The following is a 20,296-nucleotide window of genomic DNA, read 5'->3' as shown; positions in this document are numbered from 1 at the left end:
TGGCATTGAAGTAGTTTAAGGAGACTAATGACCAGGTTACTATTTTTTGAAGGATAACTTAGGCAAGCTGAGAGGCACATTGATTGCAGAAAGCAAGGCCATTGAGTAGAATACTGCAGTAGGCCACATAAGGAATGATGAAGGCCTGAACCAAGACTGTGGTACCGGGAGCTAGAAACTATTATATTTAAAAGATAATTTGGCGGAGGTAATGAACAGGTTTTTTTCATTGACACATAAGTTATGACTGAAAGGTAAATAAACTGGTCAGGGTTTGGTGAATCAAACTACCCCTCAGTGGTGGAAATGTAAATCAACATAACTTTTTGGACCATTAGTTGGTAATGTACATTAAAAGTCTTAAAATGTCATACCATTTACTTATTTTTTCATTTACTTAATAAATTTATTTATTTATTATTTTTGGCTGCCTTGGGTCTTCGTTGCTGCGCGCGGGCTTTCTCTAGTTGTGGTGAGCGGGAGCTACTCTTCGTTGTGGTGCACGGGCTTCTCATTGTGGTGGCTTCTCTTGTTGCGGAGCATGGGCTCTAGGTGTGCAGGCTTCAGTAGTTGTGGCATGCAGGCTCAGTAGTTGTGGCTCGCGGGCTCTAGAGCACAGGCTCAGTAGTCGTGGCGCACGGGCTTCGTTGCTCCTCGGCATGTGAGATCTTCCTGGACCAGGGACCGAACCCGTGTCCCCTGCATTGGCAGGCAGATTCTTAACCACTGCGCCACCAGGGAAGTCCCTGTCATACCATTTAAATGAGCAATTCCTGAATCTGTCCTAAGCAAATGATTAGAAATTTAGTAAATGACTTCAGTACAAAGATGTTTATCACTGTGTTATTTACACTTGCAAAGGTTAGTGTAGTACTAAACCAACCCCCCAATCTACTTAGTGGCTTGTAAGTACAAAGATTTGTTTCTCAGCCATAATACCTGCCCAGGCTGGATAGGCTGGGGCCTCAGCTCCATGTTGCCCCACTCTGGAGCCATTTTGAATGTATTTGTTGTCCGCTGCTGCATAGCAAATTACTCCAGAACTTAGTGGCTTAAAACAAGAAACATTTATTTTGTCGCAATTTCTGTGGGTCAGGAAACTGGGCGTAGCTTTATTGGATCCTCTGGCCTTTAAGACTGCAATCGGGAATTCCCTGGCAGTCCAGTGGTTAGGACTCTACGCTTTCACCGCCGAGGGCTCGGGTTCAATCTCTGATTGGGGAACTAAAATCCTGTAAGCCATGCTGCATGGCCTAGATAAATAAATAAACTTCATTAAACACACAAAAAAAGACTGCAGTCAAGGTGTCTGCTGGGGCTACAGTCATCTCAAGCCTCAACAGGGGAAGGACGTGCTTCCAAGTTCACTTATGTGATGATTGGCAGGCCTCAGAAAATCCATTTCCAAACTTAACTCATGTGGCTGCTGGCAGGCCTCAGGTCCTACCAGGCAGGATACATCAGCTCTTTACCACACAGCCATCTCCAGGCACCACATGGACATCTCACAGCAAAGCAGCTGGCTGCTCTTAAAGTGATTAAGGGAGCAGTGGAGGGTAAAGAGGCCAAGCGTGATGGAAGCCAGAGTCTTTTTGTAACCTAATCTTGGAAGTGATATCCCATCACTTTTGTCATATTCTATTCATTAGAAGCAAGTCACCAGGTTCAGTGCACATTCAAGGAGAGGGGATTACGAGGGCTCGAATACCAGGAGAAGGGGATCATTGGGGGCCATTTTAGAGGCTGCTTGCCACAGTGAACGTTACAATTTCTGGGGCAGAGGGAAAAGAAACATGACAATTTGTGCGCTGGCTCTTAAGAGATTCCTTTTGGAGGTGGCACACATTACTTCTACTCGTATTTTGCAGCCAAACAAGTTACATTGTCACCACTAACTTCCAAGGGATGGGAAATTGCAATCCTACCATGTACTGGAAAGAAGAGGGAACCCAGAATATTTGTGAATAGGGCTTGACTACCATAGCTACAGGTTCAACAATGGGAGAATAGTTTAAATTTTTTTTTTTCTTTTTTTTTGCGGTACGCGGGCCTCTCACTGTTGTGGCCTCTCCCGTTGCACAGGCTCCAGATGCGCAGGCTCAGCGGCCATGGCTCACGGGCCCAGCCGCTCCGCGGCATGTGGGATCCTCCCGGACCTGGGCACGAACCCGTGTCCCCTGCATCGGCAGGCAGACTCCCAACCACCGCGCCACGAGGGAAGCCCTAGTTTAAATTTTTGATACAACCATGTGCAGGATGTTATGTAACTCTAACATGTTAAGTGGGATTTGCCCTTTAGCCTAGGATAGAAACTAGGATTTACAGGTGAGGCATCAAGTACCCCACATTGTAAAAACAGGCACAAATAATTGGGGGTCAGACAACTTCTCTGCTTCCAGGACTTGTTAAAGGGTGACCAAACCGACTTTTCCATCCTCAACCATCTTCTCAGACCTGCACCATAACCACTACAACCTCATGTAACAAGAAGATTGGTCAGAGGGTGGGGATGGGAGTCAGCAGAGTCATGAGTCAGCCCTGACAGAGACTGCCCTGGCATTTCTCTACAAAAATCAAGTGAGGGCTTCCCTGGTGGCGCAGTTGAGAGTCCGCCTGCCGATGCAGGGGACAAGGGTTCGTACCCCGGTCTGGGAAGATCCCACATGCCGCGGGGTGGCTGGGCCCATGAGCCATGGCCGCTGAGCCTGTGCGTCCGGAGCCTGTGCTCCGCAACGGGAGAGGCCACAACAGTGAGAGGCCCGCGTACCGCAAAAAAAAAAATCAAGCGAGCGAGATAGGCTGGGACCTGGGACCTGGGACCTGGGACCCAGGACACTTTACTGGAGTGCTTGCACCTGGACAAACGTCTCCTTGAGCAACAAAGTACAAAGAAACTGTAAGGTACTAAAAATAACTGCATGCATGCGCAGTTGGGGCAAATTATGAACAGTAAGATACAAAAAGGCCAAAAATCAACTGCCACTCCTGAGGTGCCGGGAGCAAAAGCAGGGCACTGCGCATCCCCCCTGCGCTCAGCACCACCAGGGGGTGGGCAGATTACCTCCACCACCCCTCCTGCCGAGCCCCCCATCTGTCCCCAGCCTCACCCCCTTCCTCCGGTAGCGAGCAAGGGAATCTTTCACTTGTTTTCCCTCCCTCATGCTGCAGCACCAGTCTCAATAAAGCCTTGCCTGATTTTCTCATCTGGCCTCTTATCCATTTCTATTAATTAAAGAGCCCAAGGACACGAGTCGGTACTAAGAGATTCCCCCATGTAGATTAGGGCTGCTTGCAAGGAGTGAAGCCTGTATAGAAACAGCAGGGCAGAGGGGCCGCCAAGAGGACACCATATTGAGTACATTAGCCGGGGGCAGGGGATGGACGCAGAGGATAGGAAGATGTCACACTGGGCCAGGCCTCCCCATCCGAGAACAGTGCAGGAGGGCGGGCTGCACTGAGAGGTCCCTCGCCACCCTGCCTTAGAACACCTGCCTGCCCAGAGGTGCATATGAGGTGACATTCTGGAAAGGACCACTGGCCAAATGAGAGATGCCATTCTCTTTCCCCTTCTCAGCCCCCAACCCCAAGAAACTGAAACTGAGTCCCCCTAAAACCACGTTCCTCTGCTGAGTTTATGATTAATCTCTCTATCCAAAATGTTATTCCCTTTTTTGTCCAACACCCGGGTCCCCTCATGATTGAGGAGTAGCAAAGAAAAGGGGGGACTGAAACTGAGCAGGACCCGTGGGGCCCTCCCAAGCACGAAAGCCTTTCTGTGTCCCCCATTTTTTGTTTGTAGGAAAAAGGTTGCAGCCTCTTAGACCTTCCCTGAGTTCCAAAGGGCAGATTCAAACAGTTACTAATAAGGGGAGTGAGGGAATACAGAAACAATAATGCAGCTTGTATCTCTTAGTTCTACAGGAACTAAGGTCTCCACCCAGGTAGAGGATGGTAACTTTATGCCAAGCATAAGCACATAGACCCCAAACTGGTTGGAACCAGAAGGCTGATGACTGAGATTCCTGGAACACCTCCCACCAACCAATCAGAGGAAGGTCACACACTCTGCAAACATCCCCCCCCACCCCGAAAGTTTCCATATAAACACTCTTCCTCCAAGTCATCAGGGATCGCAGGTCTTTTGATCATGAGCCACCCTGTTGCCCTGTTCTCCTTGCTCAGCCCTGTTTTCTTGGCTCCAAACCCTGGTCTCCAAACCCTTGGCTCCAAACCCTGGTCTCACTGGGCATTGATTGGGCACATGAACTTGGTTTTGACAACAAAGCCAGGCTCCCAAGCGTGAGGGGGAGAAGTCCCAGCGCGCAGTCTCACCCAGCCTGCACACCCTCCCCTCCCCACTCAAACCTCCGTAGTAGGTCGCAAGCTTCTACATGGCACTGTCACTGTAGGATCCCAGGAACTGAAACTAAAAAGTGGCGTTTCTAGCCCTTGGCAAGGCTGAAGGAGAACCCTCCACACGCCACAGCCACGGGCACATGCGATGGAGACAGCGGCGGGAGCGACCGAGGCGGCGCGCCGCGGGGTCTTGTGGGAGACGCCGGGCTCTCTCCGCGCAGGCGCAGTACAGCCCCAGCGGGCTTGGCCCCGGGCCGGGAGACCAGAGACCCGGGACCCGGCTTGAGCCAGGTGAGTCTGGCGGCTCTTGGCAGCGGCAGGAGCTACTTCCGGCAAGACTGGGGTTCAGAGGGGCACTCAGGTTTAAAGGGAAGATGGATATCAGAGGGCCAGAGTAGGGGTGGGATTGAGGGACTTGAAGCCCCAAGTCTGGGGCCCCGGGAGCGATGGTCCCCGAAAGAGTGTGTCACCCGCGATTTGGCTGTGGAGGGTCAGATCCTACCAGGTTCTCTAAAGCAGGCACAGTCACCGGCTCTGCTCACCGCAGACAGGAGCGTTCGTGGAACCCCCCCCTCCCCCCCGCCCCGTGGCTCCAGGATCCCCTCCTCCTTCAGACTCCAGCCTTGGCTTAGCCCCCTGTGCCCCGTTGCTCCCGGCTGTGGGCGCCCCCAGGTCGGGGCTGCGGTCGCAGCATATCGGCGGGGCGGGTCATCCGCGTATCTCCCCCAGAGCAGTGTGTGCGGGCGCTTCCGCCCTCTGATGTCTCGGGTTTCTCCTTCAAGTGTTTGGCCGCCGGCTTTGCAGTCCCGGTGTCCAGAGGTCCCTAGCCGGAGTTCCTCCGTATGTATCCTGGGAGACGCTTAGTGTAACTTTGAGCCCGGCTGGATTTCCGACTGTGGCACTCTTGCTGTTCTTGAGCCCACAGGAACAAGTCATGCTGGTAGGAAAGAAGACTGCAACTCCTCAGGCAGCTGGACCCCATCTTGAGAGGATAAACCTGTGACATGAGGCTTCCTGCCAAAACTACTAGCCAAGACCAGGGTCTGGAGGAGGAAGTGGTTCTGGAGCTGCTGGGGCTGTGGACGTTCCTCAGCAAGGCTTGGGTCAGGTGACACCTTCAGAGAACAGGGAGAGACCGTGGACTTAGAATAGACTGTTCCCCATCTCTTACCTGAGGTGGTGAACAGTCTGTAGTGTGGAGAGGAGAAGGCAACGTAGGGCAGGCTGGTTGAGGGAATGGTTCGGGTGAGGCTGGCCACTCTGGGGGCTGCAAGGCAGGCTTGTCTCATGGCTCCTTTCTTTTCCAGCTTTGCCTCCTTAACTCCTTTACCTTGCTGAGGAACAAGAGATGACCAGTTCCCAGGTGAGATGCATATTTCCTTTCTTGGTCCCGGTATACATACTCTTGAAGAAAAGGAGAAGGAAACACATTTATGGATGTGCTGGATATACTCAACATTGACTTTTTCTTTTGATACTCACAACAGTTGTGAGAAGTGGACATTATTTCCATTTTGCAGATGTAGCAGCTGGCTCTGTGAGGTTTAGAGACCTGTCAGGTTCACCAAGCTATGAAATGGTGGAGCCAGATTTGTCTTTAGGCCCATTGCCTATGCTGTACATGTCAGTGGACAAGTCTTCTCATCCAGGGACTGAGCCTGAATTGTGCACACCTTGAGGGCTGGGCCTAATCTATGAAATGAAGGACTCTGAAAGGAACGCACTTTCTTGCCTGGTGCCCTTCTTTAGGTTAGGTCTCTTCTCTCCCTAACATGTTGCTCATTCATTTATCTACTTCGTCATGGCTGCTCTGTGCTCATTTATTTGTAAGAGCAAAACAAACTGACTTAGATACAATTCTTACTTCAAAGTGTGTGGTTTCTTTGGGGGAGATTAATATGTACATGTATAAAATAGTGATTATTACTCACATATACAATGAGTAATATGAAAAGAAGCCACTCTTAAGTGTCACTTTGAAGACTGCACTCAGTGATAACAGTGCTAGAGGAGGGGAAAAAATCAGTGTGCACTGGGGTGATTGAGGAAGACTGAAGGAGGTGAGCTAGAGAAAATTTGAGTACTACAGGTTTCCTCCGCTATCTGAAAGTAGGGTGTTCCTATGAAACCTTTCCAAAGCCGTATGGTGGAAAGAAGCAATTACTTTAGGACACATCTTGCTAATGGATGCACAAAATAAATCGAGATAAAGCACAGATGCTCACAGACACAGTTCAAAGTTATGGAAGCTTCATGCTTAGTGAAGTTCCTGGGGAAGAAGTTTGGCAGTGCCACTCTAGCAGCCCTGGGTATGTGCTGCCTCTGTAATGACTCTTTGCAAAACAAGTGCTGAATGGTTTTTTTGATTTTTGTTTTTCTTCATGAAAGTGAAAATGCTTTTCAGATTTCTTTCTGTTAGCGAAAACAGGTGCTAATGTAGGTCTTAATGTAGGTCTTTCATGAAAACCAAGTGGCAGATAGCAAGGATACCTGTATATGAACTTCCATACCTCTTTCAAGTCTTTACTGTTTTTTGTTGTTTATAATTGCCTTATGGCCTAGTTTATGATCAATTTTTACAGTGTTTCATGTGTGCTTGAGTAGAATGTATATTCTCTAAAGGTAAGTGGGTAGGTACCAACTTTTTTTTTTTTTTTTTTTTTTTTTTTTTGCGGTACGCGGGCCTCTCACTGTTGTGTCCTCTCCCGTTGCGGAGCACAGGCTTCGGATGCGCAGGCTCAGCGGCCATGGCTCACGGGCCCAGCCGCTCCACGGCATGTGGGATCTTCCCGGACCAGGGCACGAACCCGTGTCCCCTGCATCGGCAGGCGGACTCTCAACCACTGCGCCACCAGGGAAGCCCCTGTTGTTTTGTTTTTAATATTTATTTGGCTGTGTTGGATCTTAGTTGCGGCACACGGGATCTTTCGTTGCAATGCGTGGGCTCTTTGCTGTGACGTGCGGGCTCCTCTCTAGTTGTGGCATGCGGGTTTTCTCTTTAGTTGTGGCTCTCTAGTTGAGGCCCACGAGCTCAGTAGTTGTGACACGTGGGCTTAGTTGCTTCTTTGACTAGGGATCTCGAACCCGCATCCCCTGCATTGGAAGGCAGATTCTTTACCACTGGGCCACCAGGGAAGTCCTGGGAGATTGTTAAATTATGATATAACCATGAGAAGAGCCACTATATAGCCATTAACAAGGTATAGAAGAATATTTACTAATAGGGGAAAATGTTCATGATATTTTAATTGAAAAATGTTTTTAAAAGTTGTAAAGAATATCCCCAAGTTTTAAAACTTACATATATATGCCAAAATGTAAATAGTAGTTATTTGGGGGCAATATGATTATATATTTTATATATTTTTTTGTAGTTTTCTCTTATCTTCCATAATAGCACTTTTGTTATCAGAAAAAAATAGCAAATGAAATGTGATTCTCATTGCGAGAGTGGGAGGGAGGGGGTTATTTGAAATGTGTGTTGTTTTATCAAGTTTTCTTTCCATAGATGAATGTTAATTATGTCAGTACATACCCTAGGAAAAAGTTATAATTTGTGTCTAGCCTAGACATACAAGCCAGCACTTCGTCAAACTAGTGGGCTAGATTAGAGACTCAAAGTTGCCACTGCATTTTTTATATTATATAAAAAGAATATGCACTGTTTAGAAAAAATCCTCAGCCAAGTGAATAAATAGTACAGCCATATTCAGACATTTTACAAACAAGGAATATGAAGAAGAACCAAAAAATGTATTTCTTTACATGAGATCAAATAGATCATAGGCTTAGAGGTTTCATTTATATCAGCAGCTAATTTATGTGTGCCTGTACTACTTACTCACTGTGTGTAGGATCATTATAGATGTGAGACGTTGCAACACTGCAAGTGATTTTTCAGCACAATCTGTAGTGATACAGCCTTAAATACACTTGATGTTGCTTCTTCAATAGCTGAAATAAAACCTAGGGTTGGGCATTAAAAACTGTGGTTTTAGGCATTTATAATGACACATTTCTACTATATTTAAGAATAAATTTTAGAAAATGACAAAATTTAATTGATGTGATCATTCATTATTCATATCTGGTTAAATTTGTAAAACAGACTCCTTTACAAATATTTTCAATCTCCCAATATTTAAGACCAAGTCAAAATATTATCATTGCATATTGATAATCTGTTATTCTCATCTGGGTTTATGTTTTGTCTGTTTATTTCACTACCTAGACCAATGTCCTTTATTGTTTTTTTTTTTTTTTTTGCGGTACGCGGGCCTCTCACTGCTGTGGCCTCTCCCGTTGCGGAGAACAGGCTCCGGACGCGCAGGCTCAGCGGCCATGGCTCACGGGACCAGCCGCTCCGCGGCACGTGGGATCTTCCCGGACCGGGGCACGAACCCGTGTCCCCTGCATCGGCAGGCGGACTCTCAGCCACTGCGCCACCAGGGAAGCCCCCAATGTCCTTTAAAAGTGTTTTTAGGGACTTCCGTGGTGGTCCAGTGATTAAGAACCCATGCTTCCAGTTCAGGGGGCGCGGGTTCAATCCCTGGCTGGGGAACTGAGATCCCGCATGCTGCATGGTGCAGCCAAAAAAAAAAAGTGTTTTTAAATTAGAATTTGATTTATTTCATTAAATGCTATTTTGCCATCCTGTGAGATGGTCATGTGGATTTTCCTTTTTTACTTGTTATGATTATGTATGTTAATAGATTTTCTAATGCCAGCTGTTATCAGGCTAAATTCTTAGGGTCAAATAAACAAAACATTAGCAGTGTCTCTTTATTCAAGACCAACTTGAATATTTCACCTTTACAGCCAGTTCCTAAAAGCTTCTCATAATTAAGAATTGAAAATTAGTACTACAGTGTGAACATGCCTAATTACTGGGAATTTATTTTCATCAACTTTGTTTCTGAAGTTGCTATATTTCTAGACTTAGAAATTTTCTGTTACTTGACTGCATTGCAGTGAATGCTCTCTATAGGAAATAAGTTTGTGATGATTGAGAAACAGAATTAAGACAGTGGATAGATATCCAGAACATAAGTCTTAAGTGTGCCTTTGAGTCACATAATATATAGTCTTAGAAAATAAGTTACAGTTATTGTAGACTAAGCATTAATGATGTTGATGTTTGAATTTCAAGACTGACAGATCACTAGTAAACTATTTCAAAGCTTTATAAAAGACATTGAATTTCATTCTTAGAGTTTTCCCACGATACAACTTAATCTTTCTTCTTAGAACCATAATAAATACAAATAACCACACTAAAAGATCTATCACATCCTCATTCATATTAGACTTTTTTTTAAGTTGAGGTATAGTTGAATTACAATATTGTATTAGTTTTAGGTGTACAACATAGTGATTCAAAATTTTTATAGATTATATTCCATTTAAAGTTATAAAATATCGGGTATATTCCTGTGCTGTACAATATATCCTTGTAGCTTATTTATTTTATTCATAGTAGTTTGCGCCTCTTACTCCCCTACCCCTATTTTGCTCCTACCCCCTTCCCTTTCCCTGCTGGTAACTACTAGTTGATTCTCTATATCTGTGAGTCTGTTTCTGTTTTGTTATATTCATTCATTTGCTTTTGTTTGTCGTTTTTTTTTTCAGATTCCACATATAAGTGATAACATACAGTACTTGTCTTTCTCTGTTTGACTATTTCACTAAGCATAATACCCTCTAGGTCCATCCATGTTGTTGCAAATGGCAAAATTTCATTCTTTTTTATGGCCAAGTAGTATTCCATTGTGTGTGTGTGTGTGTGTGTGTGTGTGTGTGTGTGTGTGTGACATCTTCTTTAGCCATTCATCTGTTGATGGACACTTGGGTTGCTTCCATATCTTGGCTATTGTAAATAGTGCTACTATAAACATTGGGGAGCATGTATCTTTTCAAATTAGTGTTTTCCTTTTCTTTGGATATATACCCAGGAGTGGGATTGCTGGATCATATGGTAGTTTTATTTTTAGTTTTTTGAGGAACCACTGTTTTCCACAGTGGCTGTACCCATATTAGACTTCTTTACAGTGCAGTGATTGGAAAGGAAAGCACTAGCTTTTAAGTAATCTCATAAAATCATTTTCAGTTCATAGGACACCTTCCTGTCTATTCCCAAAACTGCCAATTCTTATCAAGGGCATTTTAATACCTAGCCACTCTGTTCAGGTGTGGATGCAGCTATATTTACACTTGGTGGTTAATCTTTAAGATAGTCTAAGAATCTACAAGCTTGCTTGAAAATAGAAATGATATCTTCCTAATTAAATGTTTAAAGGTGCTGGGCTTCCAAAAAGAATGATAGATCAAAGAATCCTTGGATTTGTTTAATAATAAAGGTATCAGTTAGCCTGGCTAATTAGCCAGTGTCACATGAACTTTATGTTGAAATATAACTTTGAAATGAAATGGAATAGAACTTGGCTTTGTAGATAAATAAGTATATAAAGAATATGGACATTTCCAAGTATGTATCTAAAACATATTTAACACTGTGGGTCTGTATATGTTGGTGGAGAGTGAGGGAATGGGAGTAGTTAAGGCTGAAATACAAGTTTTGGGCAACTGGGTGAAAGGTGATAGTCTTCACTGAGATAAGGAACAGAGGAGATGGAGCCTCTGTGTTTCTGTGTGTGTTTTTGTGTGCAGAGGGGAGTTAGAAGACAGTTTGAAGCACCTGTCGGACATCCAATTAAAGAAGTCTAGAAGGTAGATAGATATCAAGGTCTGAGACAGACCCAGGTGAAAGATACAAATTTATGAGTTGTCACCATGTATATGGTCATTAAAGTCATGGGCTTGGTTGAGGTCATCCAGCTGATACGTGAGAAGAGAAGAAAACGAAGATAACCAGAGAAGAATCTTGAGGAACACAAATATTAATATTTAAGGAATGGGCACAAAAAGAGGAGCCAGAGTAGAGATTATGTTGCAGGAAGGCAGGATGGTATAGACCAATTAGGAGGCAGAGGTGAGGTCATGGTGGCTCAGAATAAAGTGGGGGCAGTGGAGGTAAAAGAGAGATTTTAAAAGATTTAGTGACGGATCATGTGAGGGATGGGAGAGAGGAAGTCAAGGATGACCTCTTTTTTTCTGACCTAAACATCTGGGTGGTTGGAGGTGGGGTTTCCTGAGTTAGAGAGCACTGGGAGAGAAGCAGTTTTGGAAAGGAAGATAAAGTCAGAACTGAGCATGTTGATTTAGATGTCTTTGAGACATCCAAATAGATATTTCTTTCACTTGGTAGAAACTGATTGATTACCTACTGTAGATCAGGCACTATGCTTCACACTGGATGTTCACCAGGGAGATATTTGGGTCTGGAACTCTAGGTATAGCTTGAGGTCTTGGCTGCCAAAGTACATTTGAGAGTTGTCAGCATTCAGTTGGCGTTTCAAGCTATCAGAATATATGAGATCACATAGGGAGAGTGAGAAGAAGGCCTAGGATCCAACCCAGGAAACCCGCACATTGACCAGGAGAGAAGGAGATTGAGAAAGATTGACCAGAGTGTTAGGAGAGTTAGGATACTATGATATCCAGACTCTCGGAGGAGTTTTGAGGAACACCATGTGGTCAACAGGGCCAAATAATGCCAAGGAGTCAAGCATAAAAAGGATTGAAAACTTTCCATTGGGTTTATCAGCAGGGAAGTCATTAGTTATCTTATGAGGATGAATTTCTAGAATTGGAAATGCTGGATCAAAACATATGTTTGATAAATACTGCCAAATTGTTCTCCAAAAAAGTTTATACCAATTTATACTCCTTCCAACAGTATATGGGGGTATGTGAGTTCTCATACTGTCACTGGTAGTGGGTATTATAAGTCTTAATCTTTGCCCCAAGGATAGGGGAAAATAATGCCTCGTTATCTGAATATCCATTTCTTTGATAATTTGTGAGGCAGCATGTCTTTTCATGTGTTTATTGGTAATTTTCTTTTCTTCTTGAAATTACTCAGATTATTTACCATTTGTCCATTTTTACCGGGAGCATTTTATTTTTTTTAATTGATTTTTAAGAGCTCCTCATATTATTAGGGTTGGTGAGCCTCTGCAAAAGATATACATATCTTTAAAAATTTTTTATTGTTCTTTAAATTATTCTTACAGCTTAGGACAAAATTCTGAAGTCCCCTTTATACTGTCTACCTTTCTCAGTGTTGCCAAGTTTGTACCCTTTGTACCACGGAAGCTGGTGTAGATGTTTGCTCACTGAAGAGGAATTACTGTTCATTGGTGTCTTAGGAACATGTTACGTTCAAGGATGTGGCCGTGGACTTCACCGAGGAGGAGTGGGGGCAGCTGGACCCCGCACAGAGGGCCCTGTACAAAGAGGTGATGCTGGAGATCTATGGCAACCTGGTCTTAGTGGGTGAGGACAACTGCTCTTTGGAGAATTTTTGTTCCCTTGGTTGTTTAAAGCTGTGAGCTCTTAAAGTGTTTAACTAGGTGAGGGCTTGAGATTCAAATATCAGAGTGTCCAAATCACTATTGAAGAAAGAAAAATATTGCTACTAAGTAAAAACTTGAGTTCCCCCTCCGCCATTTATATTTCTTTTTTTTTTTTGAGGTGAAGTTCACATAAAATTAACCATTTGAAAGTGTACAATTCAGTGGCATTTAGTACATCACAATGTTGTGTAACTAACTCCTCTATCAAGTTCCAGAACATTTTCATCACCCTAAAAGAAAACCCCATACCCATTAAGCAGTCACTCCCCATGCGCCCCTCCCTGTAATTACTTATTTAATTAGAAAGGTATTAAAACAAAATATACTGCATATAAAGTAAAAAGTATCTTTCAGACTATTTTCTATTTATATTACGTATAAGCAGACAGAAAATATATAAGCTCACAGATACATATTTGTGTATTTATCTGTTTATGTTATAAAAATTAGTTCTGCAACTTTCCTTTTAGTTAGTAACATATGTTAGATATCTTTACATGTCAAAATATTTAGACCTAGCTCAGTCTTTTAACTGGCTATATCATATTCCATTGTATGATGTATTGATATACTGAAATTAATTTTTTTAAATTTATTTATTTTTGGCTGAGTTGGGTCTTTGTTGCTACATGTGGGCTTTCTGTAGTGAGCGGGGGCTACTCTTTGTTGCAGTGCACGGCCTTCTCATTGTCGTGGCTTCTCTTGTTGCAGAGCACAGGCTCTAGGCATGCGGGCTTCAGTAGTTGTGGCATGCGGGCTCAGTATTTGTGGCTCACGGGCTCTAGAGCGCAGGCTCAGTAGTTGTGGCGCACGGGCTTAGTTGCTCCGCGGCATTTGGGATCTTCCCGGACCAGGGCTTGAGGCTGTGTCCCCTGCCTTGGCAGGCGAATTCTTAACCACTACACCACCAGGGAAGTCCCTTGCATAGTAGTTTCACTGAGTAGAGACCTTTAGATTCAAAATCATTTTCCCTGAGAATGTTCTAGCCATTGTATCTTTGTTTTTAAGCCTCGGATACTGCTGATTCTGATCTGATTCATTCGTTTAGTAATTTTCTCTGTCTTATTTTATCTTATTTTTGTTTGTTTAACCTGTTTTTCTTGTCCCTCCCTTCTTTGGAATTTAGGAATTTTACCAGGATGTGCCTAGCTAGGCAGTCCTCCCCACCACCCCCCCACCCCGTAATTATATTTGCCTGTCATTGAGCCCATTCATCTCTGAAGCCTTCAGCTCATGGGGAGTTTTCCCTTGATATTTCATGAGATTTTGTTGAGGGAAAAAGAGGAAAAGCTTTAATTTATTCATTTCTACTTTTTATATTCCATGTCCTCCCTTTTCACGAGTTTGTTTTTTTCTTAATTTTTATTTATTTATTTTTATTTTTGGCTGTGTTGGGTCTTCGTTTCTGTGCGAGGGCTTTCTCTAGTTGCGGCAAGCGGGGGCCACTCTTCATCGCGGTGCGCGGGCCTTTCACTGTCGCGGTTTCTCTTGTTGCGGGGCACAGGCTCCAGACACGCAGGCTCAGTAGTTGTGGCTCACGGGCCCAGTTGCTCCGCGGCATGTGGGATCCTCCCAGACCAGGGTTCGAACCCGTGTCCCCTGCATCGGCAGGCAGACTCCCAACCACTGCGCCACCCGGGAAGCCCCATGAGTTTTTATTTTGACAAATTTTGGACATCTTTGTCCCCCCTTGTTTTTCCTTCCTTTTGTCCTTGGAATCATTGGTTTAGGTTTAGCTTGCTTGCTGATAGTCTTTTTTCCCTCAAGACTCTGAAAATATTGTACTATTGTCTTTGGTCAGTCTTAGTCTCTTTTCAAGGGAGTAACTTGTTTTGCTTTTTTTTTTTTTTTTTTGTGGTACGCGGGCCTCTCACTGTTGTGGCCTCTCCCGTTGCAGAGCACAGGCTCCGGACGCACAGGCTCAGCGGCCATGGCTCACGGGCCCAGCCGCTCCGTGGCATGTGGGATCCTCCCAGACCGGGGCACGAACCCATGTCCCCTGCAGCAGCAGGCGGACTCTCAACCACTGCGCCACCAGGGAAGCCCTGTTTTGCTTTTTTAATGTTTTGTATGCTTATGTTTTCTTGATCCTTGAAGTTCATAAATTTCATCCTGGTAGGTGTATATGTTAGTTTGTCTTTTTTTTTTTTTTAGCACTCCTAATTGGTCCTGGGAAAATAGTTTCAATCTAAGAGAATCAAGTTCTCTTTCAGACTAAGTACATTCTCATTATTTATTATTATTATTATTTCATATTCTTTCTTCTCTCCTTCTGAATCTCTTATACATATAATATATAGGAGCTTCAAGATCATAATTCCACTTTTAAAATCCTTTCCTCTGAGTCCTAGTAGAACTCTTCAAGTTGATCTTTTTCTTTTTAAAGAACTTTTATTTATTTATTTATTAAAATTTTATTTAGTTTTGGCTGCGTTGGATCTTCGTTGCTGCGCACAGACATTCTCTAGTTGTGGCGAGCAAGGGCTACTCTTTCTTGCAGTGTAGGCTTCTCATTGCAGTGGCTTCTCTTGTTGCAGAGCATGGACTCTAGATTTGCGGGTTTCAGTAGTTGCAGCATGCGGGCTCAGTAGTTGTGCAGCGTGGGCTCAGTAGTTGTGGCTTGCGGGCTCTAGAGCGCAGGATCAGTAGTTGTGGTGTACCGGCTTAGTTGCTCTGCAGCATGTGGGATCTTCCCAGACCAGGGCTCAAACCCGTGTCCCCTGCATTGGCAGGCGGATTCTTAACCAGTGCGCCACCAGGAAGTCCCATCTTCAAGTTGATCTTTTAATCCACTAACATAGTTTCTTACATTCTCCAGTCTGATATTCTATTGCTTACAACCTCCATTGAGGTCTTCTAACTTGATGGTCATATTTTTTCATCATTGTAAACATTTTCTCATTCTTAAAGCATCCCCTTTCCCACACAGGTAAGAAACTTTATAACTGTGCCAAGTGTGGCAAGAGCTTCAGTCAGAGCACAGACCTTCGCATCCACCAGAGAGTCCACACGAGAAAGAAACCTTTCGTGTGCGATACATGTGGCAAAGCCTTCAGTTATAACAGGAATCTTCACGTGCATCAGAGGGTCCACACAGGAGAGAAACCTTTTAAGTGCGAGGAGTGTGGCAAGGGCTTCCATTAGAGCCCCAACCCTCGCATCCACTGGAGAGTCCACACTGGAGCAAAACCGTACAAATGTGAGGAGTGTTGTGAGAGCTTCAGACAGAACCTAGACCTCCAAGAGCATCAGAGGGTCCACACAAGAGAAACCATTTCAGTGTGAAACCCTTAAAGTACAAGCTTCCGTGCTCATCAGAAAGTCCACACAGGAGAGAAACCTGTAGGTGTGAGGAGTGTGGGAAGGATTTCGATCACAGTGAATCTTCACGTTCTCCAGAGAATGAAACTGCAGATGTGATGGGTGTGTGATAAGGGTTTCTTCAGTTAGAGCTTAGATCTTCGAGTTTATCTAAGAATTAATACAGGAGAAAACCCATTTATATGTGCTAAGTGTAGTAAGGGCTTTGGAAAGAGCACTAACCTTGAGTTCCATAAGTCCCCACAGGAGAGCAATGTTACAAATGTGCAAGTGTGGTAAAGGGTTTCTTAAGAACACAGAGCTTCTCTGCAGAGCGTCTACGCAGGGGAGAAACCATTGATTTCAGTGTCTGTGGTTGGGGCTTCCGTTACAGCACAAACCTTCATGCACATCAGAGCCCATGCGTGGTAGAGACCCTGTGTGCGTGAGAAGCGAGTCAGGCCTTCACATCCATCTGACTCCACATGGGAGAAAACCATGCAGGTGTAGGTGTGTGCATATCTCCCCCTTCCCCAGAGAGCCTGTTTCTACCACGATTCTGGCAGCTCCAAGAGAGGGCAGCTGCGTGTGCTTTGCTCGCCATTGTGTCCCCAGCTCCTGGCACAGTGCCTGGCAGGAGTAGCCACCTAGTAAATATTTGTTGAATGAGAATGCATGTGGGAGAGAACCCCTGTTTGTGTGATAGTGGGGTAAGGACTTCAAGGTCAACATGTTGAAGCCTTTTTAGAAAGTGTGTTCGCAGTCAGATCATGGGTTTTGTCCTGAGTTAGTCCCTGCAGGAGAGAAGTCCTGTGAACCTGATGAATATACTAATGGACTTAGAGATAAATGATCAAATTATTAAATCGGTGTAGTAAATTTAAAAATACATGTCTTCAGCATAAGAATCCACACCTCCAAAACTGTATCAGCTGTGAAAATACTTTAGTCAAAACTCATACATTAAAATGTGTATCTATTCGGGAAAAAAAATCCTGTGTATACCCTAATGAAGTTATGTGTCAGGCTCTGGACTGACCACCTCCGCATAAGGTGGACTCCACCAGAATCTGGTAGCAGTAGCTCTTCTTTTGTTTTATATTTCTTCTCAAAGAGGTTTATGTTAGACATAACCAATGAGTTATCCAGGGCCAAGGATTAACAAGGTCTTCCTTTTGGGAGAGATGCCCCTTACCTGGCAAAGTGCCCTTCTAGGCTGGAAGCCTCCTGGCCCTGATTGAGTGTCTGCCTGCCCATCATGTCATCAGGCTGCTGGGAGCTTTGCACCATGGATTGTAGAAATTCCCAGGTGAGGCATGTTCAGGGTAAATGTCTATAGAAGAGATAGCTAAAAAAAAAGGGGGCTGGGTCAGGGTTTACAGAGGGGAGTTAGAGGAGAGGAAAGCAAGTCTGAAATGGTAGGGCATGCTTAGAAGAAAAAGGAAAAGAACAGTGCCTGGGAGGTAGTTGGGAGGGGTCATAGGGGTGGGAAGCCCCAAGGCTTCTCCTAAGTCTCCAGCAAGTGTCTCAACCTCCAGTACAGGGCTCTCCTTGGAGATCTATGCTAACCAGAGTGTGGTCTGTAGTGGGTAGAGATGGACCCCAGTGGCATCAGGGCCAGTTGGGGCCAGAGGTGGAAGAGCTGCTGTGAGGGCCCTTGGAAGGCAACTCTATGCCCCATCATTTCCCCACGTGGCCCAAGTCAGGCGGGACCATTATCCCTCCAATAGAAGGAAGAATCATATATGCAGGCAATAATAAGCTTGACCCCCTTCAGGAGGCATAAATTAACTAGAGAACAGCCTGGGGGTCTGGCAATGAAAAGGGAAGACCTGGACCAGTGGAGGTTATGAAAAGGTCAGTGACCCAGTGTCATCTCTAAATCTGGGTAGGGAACAGAGAAAGTTGGTCAACATTTCCACTGAGTCCTTCACCTAAGAGCAATGTATTTTTCTGCATCCCCACTAAACAGCCATTTGGGGGTTAGAAAGGCTTTGGGGCTCTTTAGGAGGACTGCCAGTTGAGCTGTCCAGGGACCACTGGCCTAAGTTGGGAAAGGGGATGGTATCCCTGAGGACTGTGATGGCACCCAAATACCACTGAATGAAGGTTATATTAATAAAATTCTCACAACACGGAGGTTTTATATTAGTGTCTTTTCCTTCTTCCTCTTTCTTTTTCCTCTCTGTCTCTTCCCTTTTATTTTCGTTCTCTCTGTTTTTAGATTTAAAAAATATTTTAAGTACAAAATATTTCAGATATACAGAAAAGTTCAGAAAATGTAACAGCTATTTTCTCAACTGACATTAAGTAGATGTTAAATGTTTTGCCATAAGAGCTTCAGGTTTTTTTTTTTTTTTTTGGTATGGAAAAAAAAAAAGCAACAGATACAACTAAAGCCTCATGCTCTATTCTCTCAACTCTGCTCAGAGGTAACCATTATGCTTTAGTTACTATGTGTTGTTCCTCTGTATGTTTTTGTTTTTTTTATTACCTGTATGTCCATGGTATCTTAAATTTTTACATAGATATCATCATCTTTTATATTATCTTTTTGCAATTTGCTTGATTCACCAAACATTACAGTTTTGATTTTTTTTTTTTTTTTTTTTTGTGGTACACGCGCCTCTCATTGTTGTGGCCTCTGCTGTTGCGGAGCACAGGCTCTGGACATGCAGGCTCAGCAGCGGCCATGGCTCACGGGCCCAGCCGCTCTGCGGCATGTGGAATCCTCCCGGACTGGGGCACGAACCCCCATCCCCTGCATCGGCAGGCGGACTCTCAACCACTGCGCCACCGGGGAAGCCCTGATATTTTTTTATGCTAATGTTTTAGAGCAAAGTCATGGATTTTAACTTCTATTATGTTCTAAGCTATCAGACAGGTATTCTTTTCAATAGATTATTTGTATATCCCTGTGCCAGTAACACATTTTTGAGTAATATAGCTTTATAGTAATTGTCTTAGCTATTTAAAACCCTTTATTTTTTCATATAAATTGTAGGATCAGCTTGCTAAAATTTTTGAAAAAATCTGTTGGATTAGGATTTTGGGAGTTTTGTTTCATTTTCTCTCATTTTGTTCTTTCCATTGGATTATGTTTTCTTTCTTCTCCCTTTATTTACCTCTACAAGATTAGTATTTACATTTTATCTCCTTTTGTTTTATGTTAACTTGCATAACTGTTAAATTAAGCCCCTCCTTAACAAGATAGAACAGAACACTAACTCTACTCCTCTCATGTTACATGTTATTTTTGTATCAATACATGGTTTTAACTTCATCATGGTTCTTTTTGTTGGTTTTTTTTTTTGCGGTATGCAGGCCTCTCACTGTTGTGGCCTCTCCTGTTGTGGAGCACAGGCTCCGGACGCACAGGCTCAGCGGCCATGGCTCACGGGCCCAGCCGCTCTGCGGCATGTGGGATCTTCCCGGACCGGGGTACGAACCCGTGTCCCCTGCATTGGCAGGCGGACTCTCAACCACTGCGCCACCAGGGAAGCCCTCATCATGTTTTTAACACACCCCAGATTTATCACTATTATTATATGTTGTAAATAGCCAACACAAGTTTCGATTAACCGGAACATTTACCAGTTTCTTACCACTGGTTCTTGCATTTCCTCCTTCCTTCTGAGTTCCATTTCCTCAGCCTCCCAGAGCAGTTGCAGCTTGTTTCGTGGTTAAAAGCACCAGCTCTGCAGTCAGCCTGCCTGGGTTTGATATCTGGCTCTGTAGATCTCTAGCTGTGTGACCCTGGGCAGAGTACTTAATTTCTTCGTGCTTCAATTTCTCCATCTGTAAAAGAGAGATGATAGTATTATTTACTTCATGGGGTTGTTATTAGGATCAAATGAATTAGTATTTGTAGAATGATTAAAACAGTGCCAGGCACATACTAAGTCTTGTAAAAGTATTTCTTTTGTAAATAAAATAAATGAGTCCTTCAGTAGTTTTTCAGCAAGTATGTCTGAGAGTAGTAAATTCTTTATTTCTCCCTTACTTGTGAATTATAGCATAGCTGGATATAGAATTCTAAATTGGAATTTAATTTTTCTCAGTAATTCCTTAACCTCTAGTGCTGCTATTAAAAGTCTGTTATTAGTCTAATTATTGTCTCTTTTGAGACAGCCTGACTTTTCTCTCTGGTTAGTTTTAAAATTAGG

The 20,296-nt window shown here is 43.9% G+C and overlaps 1 protein-coding gene across 10 annotated transcripts in view; it reads left to right on the top strand.

The window, feature by feature from the left end:
• The first annotated feature begins 4,540 nt into the window (after window positions 1-4,540).
• LOC111175659 (zinc finger protein 8-like) overlaps window positions 4,541-20,296 on the top strand; it is a 62,296-nt gene continuing 46,540 nt past the window's right edge. For 4 of the 10 annotated variants that reach the window (XR_016387683.1, XR_016387682.1, XR_016387681.1 and 1 more), the window contains exons 1-2: window positions 4,542-4,647; window positions 5,664-5,719. Coding sequence is in view for 3 of the 10 variants with exons in the window: in XM_089895367.1 (XP_089751493.1) it covers window positions 5,705-5,719; window positions 12,624-12,750; window positions 15,760-15,974 (357 nt within the window). In the remaining 7 variants the exon portion in view is untranslated. Of the gene's footprint in view, window positions 4,648-4,714; window positions 5,465-5,663; window positions 5,720-12,623; window positions 12,751-15,759; window positions 18,270-20,296 lie in introns of those variants that run through there. The other 6 variants (XR_016387676.1, XR_016387674.1, XR_016387686.1 and 3 more) reach the window with 4 other exon arrangements.

The sequence above is a fragment of the Delphinapterus leucas genome, chromosome 1 (genome assembly GCF_059928025.1).
Source record: "Delphinapterus leucas isolate spDelLeu-1000000601 "Yukka" chromosome 1, BTC_Dleu_Yukka2, whole genome shotgun sequence".
In the NCBI taxonomy this organism is placed as follows: domain Eukaryota; kingdom Metazoa; phylum Chordata; class Mammalia; order Artiodactyla; family Monodontidae; genus Delphinapterus; species Delphinapterus leucas.
The sequence above is the reverse complement of the archived record's forward strand: the minus strand, read 5'-3'. Positions and strand labels throughout refer to the sequence as shown.